Source organism: Hyalella azteca, unplaced genomic scaffold, assembly GCF_000764305.2.
Source record: "Hyalella azteca isolate HAZT.00-mixed unplaced genomic scaffold, Hazt_2.0.2 contig14447, whole genome shotgun sequence".
Lineage (NCBI taxonomy): Eukaryota > Metazoa > Arthropoda > Malacostraca > Amphipoda > Hyalellidae > Hyalella > Hyalella azteca.
The window spans coordinates 1-27,176 of record NW_025944333.1 but is presented as its reverse complement, the minus strand read 5'-3'; the positions used below and the strand labels follow the sequence as shown (position 1 = coordinate 27,176).

General features: G+C 36.6%; 2 protein-coding genes across 2 annotated transcripts in view; one reads left to right on the top strand and one right to left on the bottom strand.

The window, feature by feature from the left end:
* Window positions 1-6,259, bottom strand: part of LOC108678372 (sphingomyelin phosphodiesterase 5-like) — a gene marked incomplete in the record, with an annotated part of 12,436 nt that extends 6,177 nt beyond the window's left edge. The window contains 5 exon segments of the mRNA XM_047884057.1: window positions 607-736; window positions 1,051-1,156; window positions 2,032-2,174; window positions 2,801-3,065; window positions 6,160-6,259. Coding sequence (XP_047740013.1) covers window positions 607-736; window positions 1,051-1,156; window positions 2,032-2,174; window positions 2,801-3,000 — 579 coding nt within the window.
* Window positions 6,260-17,422: 11,163 nt separating this feature from the next.
* LOC108678371 (tubulin monoglutamylase TTLL4-like) lies at window positions 17,423-26,942 on the top strand. The gene is made up of 11 exons (XM_018166775.2): window positions 17,423-18,355; window positions 19,003-19,116; window positions 19,855-20,076; window positions 20,343-20,511; window positions 20,769-20,901; window positions 22,086-22,263; window positions 23,269-23,426; window positions 24,335-24,450; window positions 25,015-25,216; window positions 25,826-26,046; window positions 26,717-26,942. The coding sequence occupies exons 1-11, from the start codon at window positions 17,464-17,466 to the stop codon at window positions 26,925-26,927; spliced, it is 2,616 nt and encodes an 871-aa protein (XP_018022264.2). The 5' UTR covers window positions 17,423-17,463; the 3' UTR covers window positions 26,928-26,942.
* Window positions 26,943-27,176: the final 234 nt, after the last annotated feature.

The window sequence follows — 27,176 nt, the reverse complement described above, 5'->3', positions numbered from 1 at the left end:
CAAAAAGCAACTGCTCAGAAAAATCACAAAAAGCAACTGCTCAGAAAAATCACAAAAAGCAACTGCTCAGAAAAATCACAAAAAGCAACTGCTTAGAAAAATCACAAAAAGCAACTGCTCAGAAAAATCACAAAAAGCAACTGCTCAGAAAAATCACAAAAAGCAACTGCTCAGAAAAATCACAAAAAGCAACTGCTTAGAAAAATCACAAAAAGCAACTGCTCAGAAAAATCACAAAAAGCAACTGCTCAGAAAAATCACAAAAAGCAACTGCTCAGAAAAATCACAAAAAGCAACTGCTCAGAAAAAATCACAAAAAGCAACTGCTCAGAAAAAAATGACAAAAGGCAACGGATCCAACTGATCAGTAAAAAATGACGAAAGCCAACTGCTCAGAAAAATCACAAAATTAAAAAAAATTTACATTAAATCAACGAAACTACGCAAACACAGCTTATGTTTAGTCGTACCTGGTACGACCTCAAGTGAGAAATCTCATGTAAAAATGTGAACGAAATTGAAAAGAACGAAACTTATAAACTTTTTACTAATTATTCGAGTAATTTTTGTCATCAATTAAGAAATTAGGTTCCATCGGTAAACAACCTCGGAAACTACGACGTCCTTCTTTGATCTCAGTTGCGATATAGGGAGTTTTAAATTAGGAAATTTATTCAATTTCGAATTCTGGCGCCCAAGTTGCTCCGCCACGATAGGTAGTCTCTCCGACACAGGCCTGGAAGTCATGAAAAAATGTTAAGCTTATTTTACGTTAAAAATCACTAATAATAAAAATGTATACGCTCAGTTTTTTTCGTTAACGTATCAATTGCAACAGATAATTATTTAACATAATGCGGCGAATAGGATGTCTTTTCGGAGAATTCACGACCGTTGAATGAAAATATGAATTGCATAATTAGCTGCCATTAATTAGATAATTAAAAGTTTCACCGTGGTTGAACATGTGTTCAAGCTAAAGAGACGATTGAAATACTCTCATTTGCTGATTAAGTTCTTTATTCCCGCTCGATTTTCAACAGAACTCACCTGCCGTTATTGAACTTCACGATGAGATCATAGTTCAACAATACGTTGCCAGTCATGAACACGAGATGGCCCTTCGGCTCAGCCTCCGGAGACTTGGCTACAGCCCCTGATAGCGATGTTAGTTATATTATAATTACAGGATTGCATTATAATAATATAATAATAATATTATATAATAATAAGAATTAAAAATAATAGTATAATGTAGTGAAGTCAGTTTTAATTGGATCATAAAGGTATATTTTTAATCATAAGACCACCATATGACCAGAATGTGCACAACAAATGGCGAGTATCGAACCCAATCAATATATACTCGCAGGACCAACCTTCCTCATTCGTCATTGTTATCTTGACTACCAGGCCACTTAAAGGTTTCTCTGATAAATGTATAATCTAGCTATTATGCAACCTTACAATACGCAATCTCCTCATGATGTTCCAATTATTTCTTATTAGTTCTAAAGTTCGCAATCGAAACGGCCCGATATATAAGTTTTAAGCATTAGACAGAATGAGCAAAAAATTGAGAGGTTATAATGAAATGCTGCCGTTAATGACACACGAATCACCACTCAATACTGCACTTAATTCGCCGCTAATCAATAAGAACCATACTATATATTGGACAGAATTAAGAACGTAGGGTTTGATTACAGCATTATACATACGAAGCTGTCTCTTTCTCGATGTGAAGTTGCGGTTCAGTTTTGTTTATATATAAGATACATAGATCGTTTCTATATCGAAGGCCGGCGACGTAGTTGCAGTGGCGACTTTGCATTGAAGTTAATCATTTGAACGCCCTAAGTTAACATCGTAAGATTCAGTGATAAATCTTTAAACTCACGAGCAATGATTTGGATGAAGACTTTAATTACTATTGGTTAATTATCCATACTATATTATTGTTGCAACCTTATTGCGTTAGCCTCACAATAAATAATAACAGTGAATAATTCAGCGACAATTCACTCGTACCTTTTCTGTTGAGTCGAAGGTAGCGGTAAGGCAGGCGGCCGGGGCACCAGAAATTTATTGATGCTCTGAGAACAAAGCCAACGACAAGCAGAGGGAGGAACGCCAGCGACAGCAGGAGCAGAGGAAGGGCAAACACCTTCCTCCTGAATAAAGTGAAATTGGTTTTCTTCACCAAGACGAATCTAATAATATCGCTTGACGTTATTCAAACAAATAATGAAATTAATAGTAAACTTTCATAGAACTTGAGATCATCGTCGGACTCATCGATGAAAATGATGTTATTTGTAATAAAAAACACAATAGTTTATTTAAAGCAATTTTTGAATCATGACAGTTCAATCGAAACATTATCTTCCCTAAAAGTGACCAAATCTTGAACTTTAAAACTCATCGCAGGGCATTTCAATGCCTGAAATATAAAAAATATAACTCAGTACTCACTGCAGTGAGTGAGAGAGAGCGCATTTTCTCGTTCGTCCGTCCGTGAAGTCACGGACAGACAGACGGATGGACATATCGAGCACAATACCGCCTTTTTAGCGCATTTTCTCATTTATGAAAAAAATGCACTATTATGCTCGCCATGTCCCGTCTGTCGGCCCGTCTGTCCATCTGTCTGTCCGTCCGTGACTTCATGTTTTCGTCGACGAGAAAATGCGCTCTCTGTCACTCACTGCAGTGAGTACTGAGTTATATATTTTCCATAAATGAGAAAATACGCTAAAAAATAAGCATCTAAAGAGTTATGGTAGAATAATTCACTTACCAGGATAAAAGTCCTGAAGGCTCTTCATAAGTAGGCTCAATAAACTGAGTAAGCGCTACTTCGGTTAATGTTAAGCATGGATCAATGAAAGCACTGCTAATTTTTTCCAAAGTTGGCCGAGGTTCATCACGACAACGGAAGCGATTGGACGCCATTTTCACGGACATGTTTAAAACATTCACATCAGGCTTTGTGGGCATCAATTTTTTATATCTTTATCACTTATTAGCCTAATAGGATTATCCAGTAACTCACAATAATGAATCTGTGAATTTAAAATTCATAGTTAGCCACATGGAAATGAAGAATGTATGAATGCAACGATTCTTCTCAGAGAGCTACCCTCTCCAAATTGCGAGTAGTCCCATTTGAATATTGATTACAAGTTTTTTATAAAGAAATAAAAACCTCCAAATAAAATATTTATGCACAGTGAAAATATTAATCTTTGGTAAAAGTTTATGAGTTTTTATATTTGAGGCCTGGCATTCCAAATTTAAGAGGGGGCTTCAAATTTGTCAGTGAAGAATAGACATAAGTGAAAATTCTATGAAAAAATATGATGCCAATGCACCAGAGCGATCTCGTATTAATGTTTTACAACGTGTTCTCACATTAACCGTTAAATTAATGTTATAAACGCAAGACAGTTTTATAGTTAACAACCGTTCATGCATCACGCCATCTGCCGAAATCGAGGCCAGGTCAAGCATCAAATTCATGGTGAAGCTTGAGTGGAAGAACAGCCAAATCATTGATTCTCTGGAAAAAGTTTATGGTGGAAATTTAAAAGCGAAGAAAACACCACAAAAATTTAGCATATCTCTTTTGAAAACGTTTCGGAGACCAGCTCCATCGTCAGTTCGATAAATCTAGAACACAGATAAATGCAGAAAATTAGTTTGGAGTTAATAAAAAAAACACAAACAGAAGTTAAAAACCTAAATTTACAGACAAAGGGCAGAATAATAAAGTAAGTACCTATCTATTCACAATTTCTAATGGATAAGAACTATNATCCATTAGAAATTGTGAATAGATAGGTACTTACTTTATTATTCTGCCCTTTGTCTGTAAATTTAGGTTTTTAACTTCTGTTTGTGTTTTTTTTATTAACTCCAAACTAATTTTCTGCATTTATCTGTGTTCTAGATTTATCGAACTGACGATGGAGCTGGTCTCCGAAACGTTTTCAAAAGAGATATGCTAAATTTTTGTGGTGTTTTCTTCGCTTTTAAATTTCTAGTGAATCTGCGATTAAAGCAATCTAGTGACTTTTTTACAAGTTTATGGTGACAGTGTCCCAAATAAATCAGCAGCCTACAAATGGATTAGTCGTTCCAAAAGCGAAAGAAATGAGGCCAAAGATGACCCCTGCAGAAGCAGGCCATGGACACCAGTTTGTGAGGAAAACGTTGATGCTCTTCTTGTCCTCATTGACAAAGATAGGCAAATAACTACCGAGTCAGTAGCAAAGACAATCAGCATCTTAGTGGGTTACGAACACACAATTCTGTTAGGTATTCAGTATGTTACAGAGCAAGCCAAATGTATGTAGTCAGTATGTTACTGACTGCGCTCGATGGGTTCCTAAGCTGTTGCGCCAAGATCAGCATGAATCAAGGACAGAGCTTTCTATGGGAATTTTAAACATGTATATAGAGAATCCTAAACTTTTTCTTACTCGGATTGTGACCGGGTATGAATCATGTTTCAACGAGTTCGATTCCGAGGACAAAACTCAATCGAAGCAGAGGCTGCTCAGGGGTAGAAGTGAACCCGTCAAAGAAAAATATGAGCGTTCAAGAGGGAAGGTTTTCTGGGATGCAGAGGCGATGTTGTTGCCGAAAAACATAGTGGGAATCAGCGCACTCTTCCACCACGACCATGCACTCGTACATCGCGCTCGGCAGGCCGGGGGCTGTGCGACGTGAATTTCAATGGGAAATCATTCGGCATCTATCTTCTAGGACTGACTTAGCCCTATCCCACTTTCCTTATTTCCAAAACTAAAAAAAATCTTTGGAAGGTACAAGTTTAAATAAAATTAAGCAGAATTAAGCAGCAAAAAAAAAAAAATGCCAAAACATTCAAATCATATGGCTTTCAATTTTACACAGATAGACTTATTGGCTCGCATTAGCGTTCACACAAATATATTGCCCAAGATAAAGCATATTTATGAAATTAAGCCCTATGACTTTCGTAATTTTTTCAAACTGTTATTTTCCCACAATTTTTTTTAATCACCTCGTTAAGTATATCCAGGATACATCGCGTCGGTGTATTACCAGGTCCTGTAAGGCTGTAATTATTTATTATTATTATTTTCATCCCATATTTTAGAAAATAGAGTAAAATGGGAATCCTATATATATGATAGGTAAAAGGTGGGTTTGAAAGGGTCTTTATTCAATTAGAATATATAAGCTGTATTATGACTAACGAGATTAGGAATACCGGGATTAAAAAATGCAGGAATTATCAAGCCCAGGCCACGCCACGCAAACCTGATGGTTATGGTAAGATAATGAAAAAGATTCTCTGCTCACATTTGACTAGTGCCAGAAGACAATTATTATTGTTGCTCCACTTTTGCCATTTCTCTTCACAGAGCACTTGTGGCTTTGAAGAGTAAAGTAATTTAGGGTAATTGGGGTAATTTTTGACGATGTCAACAGAACATAGGGAGCACGTCAACACGTCCCCAGTAGCCAATATATAATTATTTAGACATCAAAATCTAACATAAAAAACTTAGAGTTCTGATAAATTAGGAATTTAAATATTATATGACTTGCACTTAATATTAATGCATATTCAACACGTGTGAAGATGCGTTAATTATCTATTCATTGCAGCACTGTTGAGAGCCTCGGAACAGATTATTTTTGTTTAACAAAAAATATTTTTCGTTGAAGAAATCACGAATCCTGCGCACCAAAAAATAAAATTGTTTGAGTTTACAATTAGTCATATAATTACACAACAGTAGGATATTTTGCACCTGATTTAACGTAAAATGGACCCAGAAGTCTACCCTGCTATCAGGGTTAAGAATTTCAGAAAATTTCAGCCTCGTAATTAATGAATATAAGAATTCGTGACGATATGTTTCGTAATAGATGTTAGAAATATCAATAATTTAATTGATTCGGATACATCCGAAATCGACCTTTAAGGGTTTAAAACTGCAGCGGGACAACCTAATAGTTAAATTAGGTTTTTCTGTGGACTTGATTGCAGCCATGTTGATCTCCATTTCTCTAGGAGATCTTTCAAAAACTCCCTGAAAAAATCTATTAAAAAGATCATCCAGTGAAACTTGTACGTATTTGATCAAATTTTTGTATACTTACCAACTTATTATGAGACAAGTGCTGCATTCTATAAGTCAAAATACTAATCAACCATCAAATTATGAGAGGAGTTCCGTTTTTGCTCCGCATTTGCACTGCCATTACCGAACTGGTGAGGTTAGATTTTGGGACCGCGCGATTAGATACTTGGTTGAAAAAAATAAGCAATCACTCTCAATAATTTGAAATGTGCCTGATAGCAATACGTTTATGTTTTTACGTTTGAGTGAGACCTCTCATATTTTAAATTTATAATCTTGATAAGTAGATAATTGCTTGTATATTTTTGGACATGATTAGATATTTTTTATAAAGGTTTGAACTGTGATACTGTTTTGCTCATTTACTGTACTGTTAGGCTAGAAGGCAGAAGCGAGATCATGAGAATGATGAGATGGCAGGGTTGGCAATGATTAAATCAAAATGATTAAATCATGTGATTAAATCACTTGATTTTTTTATAAAAAAATCATGATTTTTTGATTTTTTCGATTTTTTCATATATTTAAAAATATTGAGTGGCAGTCTTTAATTTATATTGAGGTATTTTTATTCATGGTTTAGTATAAATGTACTATGAATGATAAATTGGTATATAAACTTGTTGCCTTTAGTGCGTATTAGGTTCCAAAAAGTTGAATGTTTTTGGTACAGAGGCATCAAGAGTGCAACACATTGTACGTAGCTAGCAGCTTAGCTAATTCTTATAGGGCTATAAGTAGTCTAACTATTTGTTATATATTGATTACAATATACAATTTAAATGTGTTAGCTAGCTTATACAGGGTGGGGCAGAACTGATTGAACAGTTTTGAGGCAGAATAAAAGAGTAATGGAGGTACATAAAGAAGAAAGTTTATTTTCCTCTTGATTAGCATAACATACCATTTAAAATATTTATGTTTTGAAAACAATTCAGGAAGATGGGGTTTGTTAGCTGCATCACACTGTTGGAGTTGTTCTCGGAAGTTTCCTACAGCACGTTTACACATATGACGAGGTATGGCCATAACCTCTGCTACAATAATCCGTCTTCTTAGCTGTGGTAGGGTGTGAGCGCGATTTCTGAACCTCTTTCTTTTAGATGTCCCCAAAGAAAGAAATCGCAAATGCTCAAATCAGGTGACCTTGCAGGCCACTGTAAATCACCCCTCAGAGATACCAGACCTACGGGAAACATGCGTTTCAAAACATTGAGTGACATTCGAGCTGTGTTAGCTGTAGCCCCATCTTGCTGGAACCACAAGTCTCTCAATGCTTCATTTTCAACAATGTTTTCCATCATGGGCTGCAAGAAATTTTGCAACATTGCAGCATAGCAATCGGAATTCACTGTCATGGTTACTCCCTCCTCTGAGAACGACTCCAAGAGTGTGTTGCAGCTAACAGCCCCATCTTCCAGATATTGTTTTCAAAACATAAGTATTCTAAATGGTATGTTATGCTAACCTCTAAGAAATTAAACTTTCTTCTTTATGTACCTCCATTACTCTTTTATTTTACCTCAAAACTGCTCAATCTGTTCTGCTCAACCCTGTATATTGAGAGGTTGAGATTGTATTGACCTTTTAGGGAATTAGAAAATTTTTTCACCCTAATACGAGTAGGTATTCTAATTAAAATATTTAATTTCAATCTTTAAATATGCGAATATTGGTCTGAATTAAATGGGAACAGTGCAGTCAGTCACTACTAGTCGGTGTGTATAGAAGGTAGAGTCTGGTAGATTTATATGACATAAAACTAGTAGATCTATTGATAGTGCTGTGCACTGTGCTATCAGTTACCTATCTGTTATGTGACTCTTTAATGTTTAGGAGATCTGCATTCCTGAAGTGTTTTTTGTATATTGAAGCCAGTTAAATGGTCAATATTTAGCTCATTACCTTGCTCCATAAAAACTTTACAAAGCTAATGAATAGACTTATCAATAATTGTTTACCCAAAAATCCCAAAGTGGTAAATGCCACCTTGGCCTGTTGGCCATTATTGAAGGCAATAAGTGCCCTTTTTAGCCATCCATTATGATCCATATACTGTTATTGTTAGTAGGCTAATTGCAACATAAAAAATAACACCTAAAAAAAGACAAAAAAGCTGAAAAAAATAAAAAAAAATCAAATAAATCAAAAAAATCATGAAAAAATAAAAAAAATCATTGATTTTTGATTTAAAAAAAAAAATCAAAAAAATCGCCAACCCTGTGAGATGGACAATGCTTTTAAATTTTTTGGTGTAATGTTGGCCAAATGTTGATGGAAAATATAGTTTTGGCTTTAAAGTAAAATTATTATAGGTAGTTTTATTTGGACACAATTAGCACTTTTTAGCATTAGCATTTTTTGTTTGTAAACTTGGCCTAGGTACCTACTGACTAGTGACTACTGTCTACTGAAAGATGTACACAATCTCCTCCGGATGTTCCAGTTATTTCTTGTAAGTTCATAACTGAAGCAGCTATAGGAGAAAGGCTAGGTATAAGTATAAGGTATCTGCCTATACAATCTTGGCCTCAAAGATATTATAGGCCTTAAGCCTTAAGGCCTACCTAGTAATCTTTGCTTAAGTGATAGTGTCACTGTGATACTAATTAAAGTCATCCTGGAATGTCTGTTAATGCAAAATAATCTGATAGCCAAATTTTGCTCAGACTTCCTGCCATGCTGTCAACTTGAACAATTTGAACTTTTAGACCAAATTTTAAGAATTACACTTTCCAACTGAATTTTATTGCCTAAATGTTTTCATAAATTCATATATTGTCTTTATTTGAAATAGGTGGTTTCAAAGTAAATTGTCCAAATGTAAAAAAAATTGAGTCTTGGATGTCAAATGAAGGACACTTTCCAACTGAATTTTATTGCCTAAATGTTTTCATAAATTCATATATTGTCTATATTTGAAATAGGTGGTTTCAAAGTAAATTGTCCAAATGTAAAAAAAATTGAGTCATGGATGTCCAATGAAGGGTAAACACACCATAGGGTAAACACCGTATATTCTAACACATTAACAACGTAGCAAAAAATGAATGGTTATAAAAAAATCACCTTCTGTGCAAGTTGAGTTCTTTTTGCTTTAGGTCTCTGACGGTCACTCTCAAAACCTTGCACTCCGCACAGGGCAGGAAAAGTCCTATTTTTGTCTGAAATATAGCGGCTCTAATATCATATAATTTCAGTAGGTATGAAATCTCGCGGCTCGAATGTCATAAATTTTTGTTTGATTAAAAAATCGCGGTTTGCACTTTGCAAACATGTCACTTCATAAAATTTTCAACTTCCGCAATCCGCATTGCTTTACCGTTCCCGCCAAAATATTCTGCAGAAAAAACATAACATTGTAATGTAAACAAATCAACTAGGTAAATGTTTTGCTGAAGATCGTGCATAGTTGCGGTCATGTCAAAGTGGTCAGACTGCATTAACATGTGCTCAACTTACAGTAAAGACAAATTTTATTGTTGACATTTGACTGTTTTAGGGTAAAATTAGAGATTTGGGTAACCCGTGCGGCCGTGCATGGACTTTGTAAATAAATTTGCGCCTTGTAAATGGCTTTTCATGGCCAAGATATGGAATTCACGGCTTGGTGAAATAGAATCACGGCTCGAAGAAATGTAATTACGGCTGGCAAATCCATAAAACCACGGCTAAAAAAATTCAGTCGCGGCTCACCAAGCAGATATATTCCATGCCTGACTCCGCATCTGCAACAATGAAACTTCACAAACTGTTGCCATATTTATTTAAAAGCATTTAGAATGCAAACCTACCAAATCCATGTATTCTGACTCTGTGTGAGACTAAATTTGGCATTTTGTGAGACTAATTCTGGCCACGCTTCAAACTACTAATTCATAATTCCAACCTTCTTGTGTTCGAATTTTGATCGCTGTGTGAGCTGTATTGGAATACGACACAGCTCGGAATTAAAACACTATTGAATATTGAACACTACTTAATTAGGCTTTTAATTAAGAGCTATTAAGCTTTTATTTAAGAAAATTTTAATTTTTGCACACAGCTTGGATCGAACTGCGTGTGTCTAATTCCAAGCTGTGTTGGAATTAGTTTTTATGTGTCTAAAACTGTCTCTTAACTTAATCATCTATTTAATTTATTTATCACTTGAAATCAGCATTTCAAGTACTACCGTATACCTAAAGGATTCCTAATATATTCACAGACTTATTTAAAAGTCTCAAACCATAATATTCTTTTTACACAAACCATTTATCACTATTTAGTAAAGCAAGGTCAACTATCAACTTTCATATGTGTTTTGATGTTCTCACTAGCTGACTTGGACTTTTGCTCTGCTGATCTTAACATTTTCCTGCTAGACCTAGTGTTTTGTGGAAATCTTGCACGCAATAGTATGATGTCACTATTTCAACCATCTACACATGCTTGGAACTAAGACCAAGCTTAATATAAAGGAAAAAGTTGAGGGGTGTCGGAATTACTGACAGTGTCAAAATATGGCGCATTCACCCTAACTCTTTGAATTTAACTTTTAAAAGAATATGTTGATTACCCTACCTAACTTAGGGCCATAGGCTAATGCTGTAGTGGCAATCAGAGACTCTTTTTAGACTCCACTCTTCCAGTATAAGTAGACCAGTAAAGTATCATGGATACATGAATTATCATACTTCATGGCTAAATTCTTGGTCATTCAGTTAGATCCACAAAATTGGGTGGAGCACTAAAGTGCCAAGCATGGAAAACATCTACCTTTAGGGCCTCAACTAGAGCTTCCCTGCCATTTCTGGAAACTGCAAGATAAATTACCTCCTATCTAATTGTTAGCAAAAGTGCATGATCGTGCTGCAAGATTCCAATTGTATTGAAAATTTGTAACATTGGAGCTGCAAGATTTCAGAAACAAGTAGGAAAATTCCAATCCTGTTAATCTCTACTCACTTGAGGAGCAGTCTGAGCAGAAGGGGGTTGTAATTATAAGGAAATGGCAGTTATTTAGTTGCTGTGGGACAAGCACCCCAGTACAAGCGCTGCTGTCAGGTTTCATAATATGGCTTAGTAGTTGTAGTTGTAAAATTATCTTGGTCATTAGTTGGTAAGTTGATCCAGTCATTGTCGGTAGGTTTCTTCAGTCATTCAATAACTTGACAATGAAAACACTGGTTGTTAATAATGAGATAACCTTCAGTCTATGTACATTGGATTCTTTATATGAAACAAACCTCATGGATAAAGTATTAATGGTTTAATTTTTTCAAACCAGCAGTGCCTTCTTTACTCCTGAACTCACTGCCTACTCCATCACCAAAATTACCAAACCTTGACTCTATTTAATATATAGTGACTTGCATTCAACAAATGCAAGCCACTCACAAATGGGATTTGCAAATTACTTATTATCCCAGGAATACCCAATGAATATGTTGCAAAGTGAAAAAATTAAAACTACTACAGAAGTGCACCTCTGTTGTCTATGCGCGTACTGCAAATATAAGCAAAAAACAGTGGAATTCTATCAATGGAGTTAATTTTGCCTGTCCGCCTTGAGCTGTCATTCCCGCAAACTAAACCTGGCCCACAGCCCCCTATATTATAGTTGCACTATATTATTATATTATCACTATGATGTTTAGTGCTCCATAGTGATAATATTGTATAAAGTTTCAAAATGATGGAAAATATATTTAACTCTATTATTTGAACACCGTCAACCGGGGCTACTTGGGACGATTTCGAACGTTTTTCATTCATAACTTCTTACCATGAAACATTTCATAGACAAGTTTAGGCTCATTTCAAAGCTCTTTGCAAGGGCTATCACATGGCTTCTCCAAAAAAATCCACATGCTATTTGTAAGGTGCCAGAAGCAAAAAAAAGAGTGTCCCGAGTAGCCCCGTTGAGCGGGGCTACTCGGGACACTTGGAATAAAACTTCATTTTAAAACATTTGAAGCATGCAGAGTGTACTCATCCATTACTAACAGTACTCAGAAGTCCTCCTCTTTCATTGTAGATGATGTAGAGGTAGAATTGTATTATTGATGTGATATTACCGTATCCATGAACATGCCATTGAGCATTTACAACAACCTTGTCCATTGCAAGCTTCATATCAGCAGCCTTATAACATTTTTTTCGTATCTGTAAGCTTACAGGAAGGCTCCTAATTTCACATCATTTTAATTGGGACTTCCCGTGATCATTAACTTCTCATGGTCATTAACTTCACGTGATCATTAACTTCGCGTGATCATTAACTTCGCGTGATCATTAACTTCGCGTGATCATTAACTTTGCGTGATCATTAACTTCGAGTGATCATTAACTTCGCGTGATCATTAATGTCACGTGATCATTAACTTCCTGTGATCATTAACTTTGTGTGATCATTAACTTCCCGTGATCATTAACTTCCCATGATCATTAACTTCACGTGATCATTAACTTAGCTTGATCATTAACTTCACGTGATCATTAACTTCCCGTGATCATTAACTTCACGTGGTCATTAACTTCACGTGATCATTAACTTCATGTGGTATTTAACTTTGCATGATCATTAACTTTGCTTGATCATTAACTTTGCTTGATCATTAACTTCGCGTGATCATTAACTTCCTGAAAGGAATGTTTTAGTGACAACCAGCCTATCTTTTGGAGAAATAAATCATAGTTTAGGTCAATTACTTTTCATTCTATAATGCCTGGTGCACAATTCTATACATGACATGCTATGCACAATTTTAAGATGACTGATGATGCACTAATTTTTCGACAAGTGAAATTTTTTTCGCTGAGCAAGGGAAATGTGATCAATATTCTTTGTTTTTAATCAATTTTTTTTTGTAATTGAAGACTTTGCTAATTGAGGTTCTACCCTTAATGCGGTTTTGGGGGTGTCCCGAATAGCCCCGGGGAGGGGTGTCCCGAGTAGCCCCGCCGTGCGGAAATGGCTGCCATTTCTTTTTGGAATTAATAGGCAAATTCTGTCAATTACTTTTTCAAGCCGACACCTGGGTGCAACTTTTATGTAAGTAAAATTTTTTAATATGGCGAATATTTTTTTTTGCTACATACCTTAGCAGTTGTAACTTTACAAAACATAGTTTTTCACCATTTTTTTCAGGAATTTTTCAAAGCAAGTAAATGTAGTATTTTTCGACTTCCTTTATAGGTACTAGATAGATAGGAAAAATAGTTACGTTTACGCCACTATTTTTAGTTTAGTGATATTCCAATTAGTTTTGCTACTACAACAGTTTTACGCCATGTCATAGACCTGTCCCAAGTAGCCCCGCCTGTCCCGAGTAGCTCCGGTTGACGGTATGACATTCTATGCACAATTTTGTGATGACCGATGCTGCACTAATTTTTCAATAAGTGAAATTTTTTCGCTGAGCAAGGTGAATATAATCAATATTATTTGTTTTTAAGCAATTTTTTTCTTAACTGGAACCTTTGCTAACTGAGGTTCTACTGTAAATGCGTTTTTTGGGGTGTCCCGAGTAGCCCCGCCGTGCGAAAATGGCCGCCATTTTTTTTTTTGGATTTAGGTATGGTAATTCTGCAAATAAAGTTTTCATGCTGACACTTGTCTGCAACTTTTTTCTAAGCAAAATTTTTTAATACGGCAAATATTTTTTTTTTTACTACAGACCTTAGCAGAAGTAACTTTTCAAAATATTGTTTTTCTCCATTTTTTTCAGGAAGTTTTCAAAGCAAGTAAATGTAGTATATTTGAACTTCCTTTATACTACATAGATAGGAAAAATGTTGACGTTTACGCCACTATATTTAGTTTTGCAATATTCCAATCAGTTTGGCTAATAAAACAGTTTTACGCCGTGTCGGAGGACTGTCCTGAGTTACCCCACCCGTCCCAAGTAGCCCCGGTTGACAGTACCAGAAAAAAGCATATTCATTATATTTAATTGGAAGGTTCAATTGGAAACTAAATATGAGTGCACCAGTGGGCAGTGTGCAGCTCTGACCATTGCACTGAATGTGTTAAACCTGCCTGTGATGAGCATGGCCATAACTGCATCTGGCCCAGCCTATTCATGTTACCATGACCCAAACACCCAAACCAAACCTGAGCAAACCTAACCTGTGGAAAAGTTAAGTGTTGGGCAAGTGAGCAGGCAAAGATTGTCATCGGCTACAAGTGGGGTAAAGAGTTGGGGCAGCATGAATAGGTTAGGCTAGATGCTTAACTGCCTGCTCATGTGATAGCATTCTTAAGGGGACTGTCCACCCCTAAATTTTCAATTTTGGCGTTTTCCGGTTTTTGTGCTCATCTTAAAGCTTACTTTCTGACGCATCGAATGGTACCAGAATCATCTCTCTATGTCGAAAAATGATTTCATGACAGATCCCTAAAGGGAGGTGGTTTTGAGGGCCCTTCAGTGAAGTCTATGGGATTAATTCGAAGGTTGGACACACTAAAAAAAACCAGGGTTGGCGATTTTTTTGATTTTTTTAAAAAAATCAAAAAAATCAAAAATCAATGATTTATTTGATTTTTTCATGATTTTTTTGATTTATTTGATTTTTTTGATTTTTTCAATTTTTTTGTCTTTTTGATGTATTATTTTTTATGTTGCAATTAGCCTACTAACAATAACAGTATATGGATCATAATGGATGGCTAAAAAGGGCACTTATTGCCTTCAATAATGGCCAACAGGCCAAGGTGGTGTTTACCACTTAGGGATTTTTGGGTAAACAATTATTGGTACTATGTCTATTAGCTTTGTAAAGTTTGTATGGAGCAAGGTAATGAGCTAAATATTGACCATTTAACTGGCTTCAATATACAAAAACACTTCAGGAATGCAGATCTAAATTATTTTATATATAGTCTTATAATTGTAATTGTTTTATTTCTAGTTTTAAATTCACATATTTAAAGATTGAAATTAAATATTTTAATTAGAATACTGGTATTAGGGTGGTAAATCTTTCTAATTGCCTAAAAGGTCAATACAATCTCAACCTCTCAATATACAGGGTGGGGGAGAACTGATTGAGCAGTTTTGAGGTAAAATAAAAGAGTAATGGAGGTACATAAAGAAGAAAGTTTATTTTCCTAGAAGTTAACATAACATACCATTTAGAATACGGTACTTATGTTTTGAAAACAATATCTGGAAGATGGGGGCTATTAGCTGCAACACACTGTTGGAGTCGTTTTCAGAGAAGGGAGTAACCGTGATAGTGAATTCCGATCGCTATGCTGCAATGTTGCAAAATTTCTTGCAGCCCATGATGGAAAACATTGTTGAAAATGAAGCATTGCAAGACGTGTGGTTCCAGCAGGATGGCGCTACAGCTCACACAGCCCAAATGTCACCCAATGTTTTGAAACTCATGTTTCCCAGAGGTCTGGTGTCTCTGAGGGGTGATTTACACTGGCCTGTGAGGTCACTTGATTTGAGCATTTGCGATTTCTTTCTTTGGGGACATCTAAAAGAGAAGTTCAGAAGTTGCCCTCACACCCTACCACAGCTAGGGGGATTGATTATTGGAGCAGAGGTTATGGCCATACCTACCTTGCCATATGTGTGAACGTGCTGTAGGAAACTTCCGAAAACGACTCCAACAGTGTGATACAGCTAACAAACCCCATTTTCCTGATATTGCTTGCAAAACATAAGTATTTTATATGGTATGTTATGCTAATCTTGAGAAAAATAAACTTCCTTCTTTATGTACCTCCATTACTCTTTTATTTTGCCCCAAAACTGTTCAATCAGTTCTGCCCCACCCTGTATAAGCTAGCTAACACATTTAAATTGTATATTGTAATCAATATATAACAAATAGTCAAATAGTTAAAGACTACTTATAGCGTTATAAGAATTAGCTAAGCTGCTAGCTACGTACAATGTATTGCACACTTGATGCCTCTGTACCAAAAACATTCAATTTATTGGAACCTAATACACACTAAAGGCAACAAGTTTATATACCAATTTGTCATTTATAGTACATTTATACTAAATCATGAATAACAATACCTCAATATAAATTAAAGACTGCCACTCAATATATTTATATATATGAAAAAATCAAAAAATTCAAAAAAATCGAAAAAATCAAAAAAATCATGATTTTTTTATAAAAAAATCAAGTGATTTAATCACATGATTTAATCATTTTGATTTAATCATTGCCAACCCTGAAAAAAACGTCTGACGTAAAGAGGCCAATTATGGCATTATCCAGTGCCTATACTCATCTTGAAGCTTACTTTCTGGCATGTCAAACGGTATCAGAACCATCGTTCTACCTGCATTTTGATGTACATGACACGCCATGGAATGGGGTGCAGTATTGGGCGGCTTTCACTAATTCCAATGGGCATAATTCGAGAGCAGGACTATAAATTTAGCCTGCTGCTGCCAAAGCAGTCAGTGCCCATCATGACAGCGAGGTGAGGAGGTATGCAGCCAGTTGTTCTATGCCTTGCTGACTTGGTTTGAGGCTTAATTACGGTATCTAGGCTACGTTACGACTCTTTTACGTCCCTTTACGTGCCGTTGGCAGTTTTTTGGGCGTGGTGTAAACCTATTGCTCTCATGGCAAACCTATCTCCTATAGTTTTCAAGCTACAGCAATGAGACATATACCATTCGATTTGTAAAGACCATACCTGTCGACTCTAAGATCATTTTTTGAAATTTGTGTATGGTTCGTTGTATATATGGGGGAGAAGAGGGGGGGGAGGGGGAAAAATGAGAAAAGTGATCTTAAGTTGACAGGTATGGTCTTTACGAATCAAATGATACGTGTCTCAATGTTGTAGGATGATATTTGTAGGAGGAGATAGATTTTCTAAAGTACCCGTTTTTTATGAATTTCACGTTTTCTATCAATTTTTTCAAAAAATTCATATGAGCAAAATGTTATTTTTTTACATTTTACGTGTGTATGTGAAGTTTCACGATGATCGGATAATAACTGTAGAAGTTTTTACGTAGGGTAGACGGTCCCCTTAAAGCAGTGGCTGTGGCTTATGGTGGATATGGCTTTCAGCATTGCATTACTGGTCTTGCTTATGGTAATTCAGCCTAGTCAGTGGCTGCTAGCTCTGAGTGCCGATTGCTAAGCATTACCTTCATGGCTAATTAAAAAGTTTGATTTAAGACCAATGTCTCTGTCTCCATTTGAATACATAAATTAAGGAATTAATATATACCTATATCAATTTATGCTCAGTGGCTTTTGATTACTTCTTTGCTTACTTTAAAGCTTCTGATAACATTTTATTTTTCAGCTGAGTTAATATTAGTCAAGTTACTTTTTTGGCTCTAGAATGTCGGGGGATAAAATAGAAAGCTCCATAGTTTCTTCTTCTGTTCAATTATCTAGTGCTGGTGTTTTTGATGATGTACCTAATGGTGAGTGTGTATCAAACTGTAGTGAAAATTCACCAACAGTAAAATTGACAACCAAGAGAAATAACACAGACCACCCTTGTGAACTCCATTCAACCTCTGAAAATAAACCTTTTGCCATCTCAAAGAGACAAAAACTCATGCATGAGTTAGATTGTGCAGAAACTCCCTCAGAACCTATATCAGACTTGATTCTTTGTGCATCTAAAAGAATAAGCATGAGTGGCATCAATGCTACTAATTTACTTCATAATCCATTGTGTGAGAGGAATATTAGGCTAGAAAATGAAAGCAACTCTTGCTCAAAAATGAATTATGAAAATAAAAATTCAAGAGCAAGTGATGACAATGTCACAGAAAAACAAGTGCCCAAGGAACATGCAATGATGAATGAAAATGGAAAATCTTGTATTAACAGCAACTCAATCTTTGTTGATAATGTAAATAACAATGAAAATGATTCAAGCAAACTCACAGATATTTTGAAGATTCAAAATGATCCAACAGCTCCAACAGTTTCTTTATCATCTGCCATATCAACATTGGACAGTCAGTTATCCCAACACAGCCCTGCCTCAACCACCCTGCACTACATTGCTCGACTGCCAGATGGCTGCCTAAAGCAGACGTTGGACGGTCTCGAGGATGTGAGTGCAACTCCACCTCATTATCCTCATCATCCAACTCCTCTCCATGTGCCCTCTTACTCTGGTGATGAAGATGATGATAATTACCTTGACTCCTCAGAAGATGAAGATGCTGGGGGTGAGGGTCTTGGAAACATTGACGAGGAAGAAAGCTGTGGAGAGGGTAAGCTTGAAGTAAACTTTGTTATGAAATCAAAGGAGGTCTGATCTTACTGAACACAATGAAATTTTTGTTGGTTGACTTTTGTACTGAAACTTCAAGAAATAACTGGGAGGGTTATAAATTTTCTGTAATATTATCGATGTCCCATAATGAAGAAGTATTTTATTGAATTACTTACTACACACCAGAACTTACATGCTGACTATCTAACCATCAAATTAATTACTGCAATTGCTTTGATTTAGTGGTTAACATTGTATTTATTTAAACCCAGCCATTAGTAGCATAAACTGCTGAGATGTCAATACTCTTGCAAAGATCTTGTGTATAAAATTTTATTTTTGTCATACTGCCACTCCTGTACATGTATCCATGGGCAAAATTGTTACACACTCAAGAATTCATATGTAGGAGAGAACATTGGTTTGTGTTTATAAAGTATTGATAACATGCTTCCTTTACAAGGAGGTACTGGTAGTAGGTATTGTGTTTTACACTTTTAATGAAGTGTGGGCATTTCTTATGTATACTGTACTTTACTTTTTATACCCAAGTGAAGGAAAGAAGTGTTTTGTTTATTATGCTAATTATTAACTACTCTGACCTGATGTTTGCATTGTTTTATTGCTTGTGATGCTCTCGTGCAGATGACGGCAGCGTTGTGAGCACTGTCGGGTCTACCTGCTCCCTGCGCTCAGTGGCCAGTGAAGCATTGGCTGCCATTTGTCGAAATGAGCAGGGCCAGGCCACCAACCTAGATGGTAAATAAAACTCTTATAATAATTTTGCCTCTAGTTTAATTTGCAATTTAACTATGATTACACAAAAAAAAAATTTCTGGTGTTAAAATGTTGATTTTCTAAAATGAATTTGTATATAATTCAATAACAGTTGACTCCTGAAAGCATACATCAATGTTGGCATGGGGATTGATAGTTTTCTTTAGTTGCAAAATAGTTGGGGAAACAACCCTTCCTTCCATCAAGTTCTGTTGTACATTATTTCCCTTCTAATGTCATGCTTCAGCTTCAAGGTTCTATGTTATTCAAATTATTTCACATTCATGCCATGTTAATTGGATTTTCTTGAATTTTTACTTGAATGCAGTCAAGTAGGCACAGTTTCTATGTTTTTTAAATGTAAGAAAAATTAGTATGATTAGACTTTTTCCTTTTAAAATAATGGCTTGGGATTCAGTCATGTTAAGTGTTGCAGGACAGCCAGTTCACTTCCACATCCAATTAACAGAGGTGCATCTATGAATGCTTCTAGTGTACATTACCAATTGTTAAAGTTCTGTTGAGACTTAATTACTTGAGCAATGATGTCTGTTGGTGGTACGGTACCTATATCAACTCCTCCACTCTTAAGTTTCAACTGCAATGGGATGCATGGCTTGAGAGTGCAAGTTGGGCCGTTGCTTCTGCATATAAAACTTAAGTAGAAATAACATTGCTAACCCATTATTGTGTTGTGCATGTTGTTGTGATTTTTTGCAGGATCACTGTTGTACAGTGCTGCACCATCCCCTCAGCCTCTGCCAGCCTTCTCACCCTCACTATTTTCTTACGTCCCTCCCGCCATCCGCTTCTGCCAACACAATGAAATGTGTCGGCCTCTACCTGAGTGTGTGGGCAAGCTGCTCAAGTGGCGACACACTCCCATCACTCCCCTGATTATACGCAAAACTGTTGCCAATTCTGGATACAAGATGACCAAACGTGAGCAGATGAACAGACAATATTAAATAATGAGTAAAATATAAAAGTTTTTTAACTTCACCAATAATTCTGAATATTGTTTTAAATGAAATAGCCAGTCAAAATCTCAGTGAAACATTATACAACTTATTCAAAGTTTCATACCATATGTGTTACTCTCTGAAGTATGACATACCGTATCTCATGTTTTATCTTCATTTGAAGCTTGTACTTTTTTCTTTTTTTTTACAATTTTGAATGTAACGGAATACCCTTCTTGATGACAGGCACATTGCTGTGGTCCGGCACCTGGGGCAAGCATATGAAGAGCACGTGCTACAAGTCCGTCAAATCTTACCAGAAAGTCAACCATTTCCCTGGCACTTTCCAGATCGGCAGGAAAGATAAACTCTGGAGCAACTTCCTGAGACTGCAGAACAGATTTGGCAAAGAAGAGTGAGTGCTTGGCACCAGTGTTGAAATTTATAATTATTTTTGTTGGTCTGGTATAAAATCTGACATCCAAGTTGACTTTCGCTTCATGTGCATAATACTGCAGTCAAGTTTGTTTACCTTCTCATTTCTGCTACCATCTCTGTATTGTTTTTAATTATTTGCTTAAAAAGCGTTATAATTTGTTGCGCATGATTTACAGGTGTGTCAAAAGCAATATAAGAGCAAAGTATTTGTTTGACAAATTTTGAATATTACAGATTTGGCTTCATTCCAAAGACGTTTGTTCTCCCTGCTGAGCTTTCAGCTCTAAAAACTGCCTTTGATAAAGAAGGCGTCAAGAAGAAGTGGATTGTGAAGCCTCCAGCGTCGGCGAGAGGCACCGGCATACAAGTAATCGTTATCTCTACCGGTGCACCGGTGCTCAGTTGTTTATTGAGGGAATTAATTTATCTGCAATGAATGTTAATGCTCGTTTTGCAAGTTTCTATTAGTAATCTCATCTGAAATGAGGTTACAAATTGAATGGGAGTACCACTTCTTTAGCTCTTTCATTTTATTTTGTTTTAAAAAATAATGCATCCAGGCTGAGCCTGGATGCATTATTATTATTATTATATTATATTATTATTATTATATTATATTATTATGATCCAGCTTTCAATTACAAAACTTGTAATTTGATATCTGTCTTAAAAGGCATGACAATCGTTTAAAAAATATATTTTTTTAAACAATCTCATTGCAGCATCAATTATCATTTTTAGCACAAGTGGCATTAAATTTTCTTGATGGTGTGAGGACGGGCTTATGAGTTTTATAGCACATTGGGACTACTCGCAGATGTAACTCCCTTCCAATAGCCTATTGTTACTTTCCAAATCCCATGACATCAGAGAAAGATACTTGCTTGAAGGAAACATCATGAAAATATAACCATACAAGCTCGAATTGTAAGAAAATTCCCCTCAAACATTGCATGTTATACAACAGTGATTATGAAACTATTAAAGACAATATATGTGTAGGTATACCGTACCTATATATATATACCGTATATATATACCTACGTACTCGTGTAATCACCAGTGAAACATTACAAGCTCCAAATGGTTGACTGGGGTGTCATGGGCAGCGTTGGAGTCCTATTACACTAGAAGGGATGCCTGATTACTCGTACAAAGCATTTTTTTTTGTTGTACCATCTCGAAAATGTTGGTTCAATGCTCATCTGATTTTAATGTTCATTTTGTTGCTACACTTTCCTCAATTTTTGGCTAGTTTCCAACCTAAATGCCTCTGTTAAAAAAATTAAGCTCTAACATTTTAAGAACTTTTTAGTTTTTATCTGCTCCTTTTACAGACGATGCAAATATGTTCTAATCCTTCACTTAAAAGTTTCATCTTCTGTGAGGAAAATTACTATTAGCACGAATGTAACTCTCATCATTTAGTACGTTATTATAATTAACGTTATAATTCTGACCGTATAATAATTGTAATCATAATTGACCGTATAATAATTATACTAATATTATAATTAACGTCATTATAATGTTGTACATTTGTGATGTCAGGTGGTAGATAAATGGTCGCAGCTGGACCAGGAGTCGCAGCTGGTGGTGCAGCGCTACGTAAGTCGTCCATATCTCATCAACAACACCAAGTTTGACTTGAGAATATACGTGGCGGTCACGTCCTTCCATCCACTCAGAATATACCTCTACAATGACGGCTTGGTGCGCTTTGCTTCTGGTGAGTCTTCTTCTTCTCGTCTCTAGGAATTTCAATATAGAAAGTATATTAATGAAAATCATTATAGATGGCCGCCAGAAAGTCGCTATGAATATCAGTATAGAATGTTGCTAGTAAGTCTGTAAATAGTAATATAGAAAGTCTATGAACATAGAAAAGAAAATAACTAGGAGGTTTCTGAGAATATCTGTATACAAAGTAACTAAGAAATCTCTGTGAATAGGTATCATTATTTGCAAAAATGTGGAAGTCTCTTTGGATAATTACTTAATAGTGAGTTTATTAGTGGAAAATCGAAAAAAATCACGAACATCTTGATAGATACTAGATGAAAAATCAGATCTTATGTTCAACTTCATGGATCAGCCTGTTTATTAAACCTGAGCATGAATAATTAGGTTACTGCGATTGTGGCAGCCATGTTTAAGAAAACGCATGTCAAAATATATCACGGAAAGAAATCTAGCCTGTCATTGGATTGCAAAGGGACGATTTCAATTTCTCCATGCCGCCTGTTTTTGAATAATAGCTTTTAGATTGAGAAAATCTATTTTTATAAGCCATCAATTGAATTATTCTAGGTTTTCTTCCAGAATGGCAACTTTGAGTTTAGTTTTGGGATGGTGAATATAATATTCTCAGAACGTATATATCTGCATTAAAATCCACAATAATGCTGAGTGTTGTTTCCTGGATTAGATTTTCTACATAACTTCTGTTACCCTATCTCATGATTCAGTCTAAAAATCCATTTAGAGGTGCCTGCATTAATTTTAGCAATATCATGCTTTTTTAGCCCATTTTCTCATTTATGGAAAAAGGCGCTATTGTGCTCGTCATGTCCGTCCATCTGTCTGTCCGTCCGTCTGTTTGTTCGTCCGTCCGTGACCACATTTTCGTCGACGAGAAAATGCGCTCTCTGTCACTCAATGCAGTGAGTACCGAGTTATATTTTTATCAGCATTACCACTTGTGAATATGTTTGAATATCTACTGTTTTTGCAGTTGAGTACCGCAACGAGTCGACGAGCTTGAGCGACCGCTTTATGCACCTCACCAACTACAGCGTCAACAAGTCCAGCTCCTCCTACACACACAACGCTGAGGCGGGCGAGTGTCAGGGCCATCGCTGGACGCTCTGGTCGCTCTGGGCATACCTCAAGGTACAAATCTATCATAAATATGTAATCAATTTCATATACAATGCCCTGGTCCACTTTGGTTCTAATTACATCCAATGCTGCAGTTTACTTGGCCTAACTCAATGTGTACTTGCTGCAACGGATCTTGTCCCAATCAGTTCACTATTCGACTGCTTCCCAAATTATGGGTTGAGCAACATTGTATATTGTTTTTGAATGGAGAGCTATGTGGCTGAAAGTTGCGGTGCCTTTTAACCGATTTTGTTGGCTCAATGAGGGCAAGGGGAGCTTGGAAACTGTACACTTGCTCAAGTTTAGACTGCACATCTTTCGCGCGTCAGGCATGATGGAAAAGAATGAAATTAACTGTTGGTGTTTCAATCTATTTCCTTGTTGATCTACATCTCAGTCTCGCTATTTTTTGGGATGAATAAGGCCAGTAAACACATCAAATAACTAAAACGGCTAATAATTGTTTGGTAACACGTTCATTGCATATCCGTATTTCGCCAGATATATTCAAGTTGACTTTTCGTCTTTATTCTAATCTTACAGAGGACATTAAACACATGAACTTGAAGTTGACGTGTTCTGGCAAATTGTGGAATATTGCATCAATCAATCTTGCTGTTAGTCATTGTTGTTTCTAAATGAGCATGAGACCTTTTAAAATTTATTTCTTGCATCTATCAGTGTTTTATCAAACTTTGTTCAGCGCAACTTGGATTTGATTAAATCTTGGCTGTAGTTCTACTAGAATCACTTCATCTTGCCTTATAGAGAACCATACTGATTGCATTTATTCTTGCATATGTTTATTAGAAATATCAATGAATTTAAAAGACTTGGATTAAATGATGTAATTGTGCATTGTTGCCTGTATACGACACTTACCTTATTTCATACAATTATTTTTTTAATCCTGTCAGCCTCTGGGCATAGACACGGGCGCCATCTGGAGCCGTATTGCCGACATGGTCATCAAGACAGTCATGAGCGGCGAACACGACATCATTACGCGAGCCAGGAAAAACCTTCGCTCGAAGTAAGCATGAACGCACGCCTGCACCTTATTGCATGGATTGCTTAGTGCCCCAGACCATAATCCACGTCCTCTGTGAGTGCCCATCATTCGGTGTGGCCCGACTGCAATTTTTCCCCCATCTAAGCCAAAACGACCCCGACACACACCTGAAAAGTATTTTGGCCCAACCAGAACACGGTAGCTATAATGTTGACCGCCTCGTAGAGTACCTGAGAGCAATAAACGTGTTCGACTGTATATGATCTGGTCAACGCTGAATACATGTGATGCAATATGTTCTTAGCCCATAATGCTCAATGTGACATTCGGCGCGAGATAGCTTAGCAGCTGAAACGCTAGTAATCATAGGGTAACTAAACTAACTAACTAACTCGAAGTAAGCATTTGAACACATGACTCTGCTTTGGTAGTGACGTTTTATGTGCTCCTGTCTTAACTCATTCTGCAGTGACGTTTCAGTAGTAAGTTTGATGCTATATATGAAAAGTGAATTATTCTGAAGCTCAGATGAAAAGAAATCGTGTACAGTGATCACATGTACTCATGAAAGATATACTATTTCAGGTATTCAAGCTACGAGCTCTTTGGATTTGATGTTTTACTTGACGAGAAATTGCGACCGTGGCTCCTGGAGGTGAACATTTCTCCGTCACTGCACTCGGCCTTCTCGCTAGACTACAAAGTCAAGGGGCCTCTCATGTCCTCACTGCTCACCATGGCCTCCTTCCATGTCCCTGACCACCGCTCCCTCACCCCTCAGATGCAGGTAAGATCACCCCTCAGACGCAGTTGAGTCACCCCTCAGGTGCTGGTGAGGGTGAAGCTAATTAATTGAATCCAATGTTCACATGCGATGAGCTTTGTGATGAATTAATCCTTGAAGCAAATTGATTTTAGATACCTCGTTTGCTAAATAATATTTTGCGTTTTCTTTCGTGGTTATAAGTTGATGAAATACTTGCCATGACTTAGGTACTAGCTAATGTATATGAGTTATGTGAATCACAAGATTCTGTTTGAGTTGTGTTTGAATTAAGTCAGCTGTTTAGTCTTGTATGTTTTTTTTTTTTGTACGATCCAAATGTGCTGCTGGTTAACATCCAGATTATTTGTCCATATTTACCTCATTTGCCTAAGTTCCAATTCTGTTACTGTGCCTAATGCTCCTTTGGCAAGTTTCTATGCATGCACTATAAGTTTACCTAGATGGGCCTAATAAGAAATTTTCGAAAGGTGTTTGTCACCAGTAATCTTGGCCAGTTTTCTTGTACGCACTGTAACAGTTGATGAACCACGTAGGAAGAAAAATTTTCTATTGTGGGAAATGCTGCTAAGGTAATATTGCTATCGGTCTTGATTGAGAATTTAATTTCAGCACGAGGTGCTGTCGGAATACGGACTTTCGGAGCGGGTGAGCCGCCTTACGCTAGACCATCGCCTGTACACTCGCCTGCTCACTGACGCCGAGCAGCGCAAGCACACTGAAATTAACAACATGACCAGACCTCAGTACCTCACCGCCGTGCTTGAGAACCTCACGCCTGATGATGTGCGACATCTTGTTCTTGGAGAAGACGAGCTCAATAGGGCTGGAGCGTAAGTGTGAATAATTTTTCTCTTAGTCAAGATCATCTCGTGCTTGGACATCCATGTTGTTAGCTATAAAGCCTCCACTGCAGCATTTTTCCGGTGTTATTAGTTGACATTAGTTATTTTTGGTGGTCATGTCAAAACCACTCAGTTTCTAGACCTTGACGTATTAGTGGGATTCATGATTTATCTAATGCAAACAAAAGGGATTACGGTTTGAATTTCAATAGCCTTGCAATTTGCATGTTGTATCTACCTCGCAGGTTTCACCGACCGTTTAAGAAAATGTTCTTCATTACACGTGTGCCTCTGCCTCTGCATAAAATGTCTCAATTTCAATTGTTTTTCCTTTGATTATAGTTTCATGAATAATCTTGCTAAAGTCGAGATCAATACTGAAAAAAATGAACTAATCATCTAGTGATATGGCTTGAAAACTTTTAGTGTAACACTGCAACTAGGGTGCTTAATCGTTACTACTGCAAAGTCATGTATATACTTGACTGTATTTTTTATCCGAGTTAAATTCATTATTACATGGATTGGAAAATAATTGCAATTTCCATATAAGCATTATTTACCAGAAGTGCACCGGTTAAATTGCCATTGTCTTGAGTGCCTTAGTGTAATAACCTTATAAAAAATGTTGTTCTATTCAAAGTTTTTCATCGTGCAGGTTCACGTGCATCTTCCCAACTTCTGAGACTCATCAATACTTTGGGTTCTTTGAGAAGCCTCGCTATTACAACCGCCTGTGGGACGCGTGGGAGAACGCCTATGGTTCATGCCGGCAAAAGGGTACGAACAATATTCTGAGTCTGCTTTTGCTATTGATAAAGTTGCCACCCTCCAATACCAGCAATGCGATCAGTCTGGTGAAATTTTAAAAGTTTTGACGGTTTTTTTTTTGTGTGTAACTCTAAAATCGGTCACTATGTTTCTGGTTCAGTGCGCCGAAATCGAACTTATTTCGCGGGCTAAGCCCGCGAAATTGAACAAGAAAGCTTAATGTTACAACCCGCCTTCGCGCCGAAGGTGAGGTTTTCTTTTCGGTTAAGTCAGGTAAAACCCAAGGTAGGCACTTTTGGCTCAGAACTCGTGATTTACTATATAGGCGCATCCTGACATCCTGGAAA

Bases quoted from the DNA above. Each gene is read 5' to 3' on its own strand.
- LOC108678371 (XM_018166775.2), top strand. From the start codon at position 17,464: ATGTCGGGGGATAAAATAGAAAGCTCCATAGTTTCTTCTTCTGTTCAA. The intron at 20,512-20,768 runs GTGAGTGCTTGG...TGAATATTACAG, and splicing joins AACAGATTTGGCAAAGAAGA to ATTTGGCTTCATTCCAAAGA. The intron at 25,217-25,825 runs GTAAGATCACCC...ATTTAATTTCAG, and splicing joins CCCTCACCCCTCAGATGCAG to CACGAGGTGCTGTCGGAATA.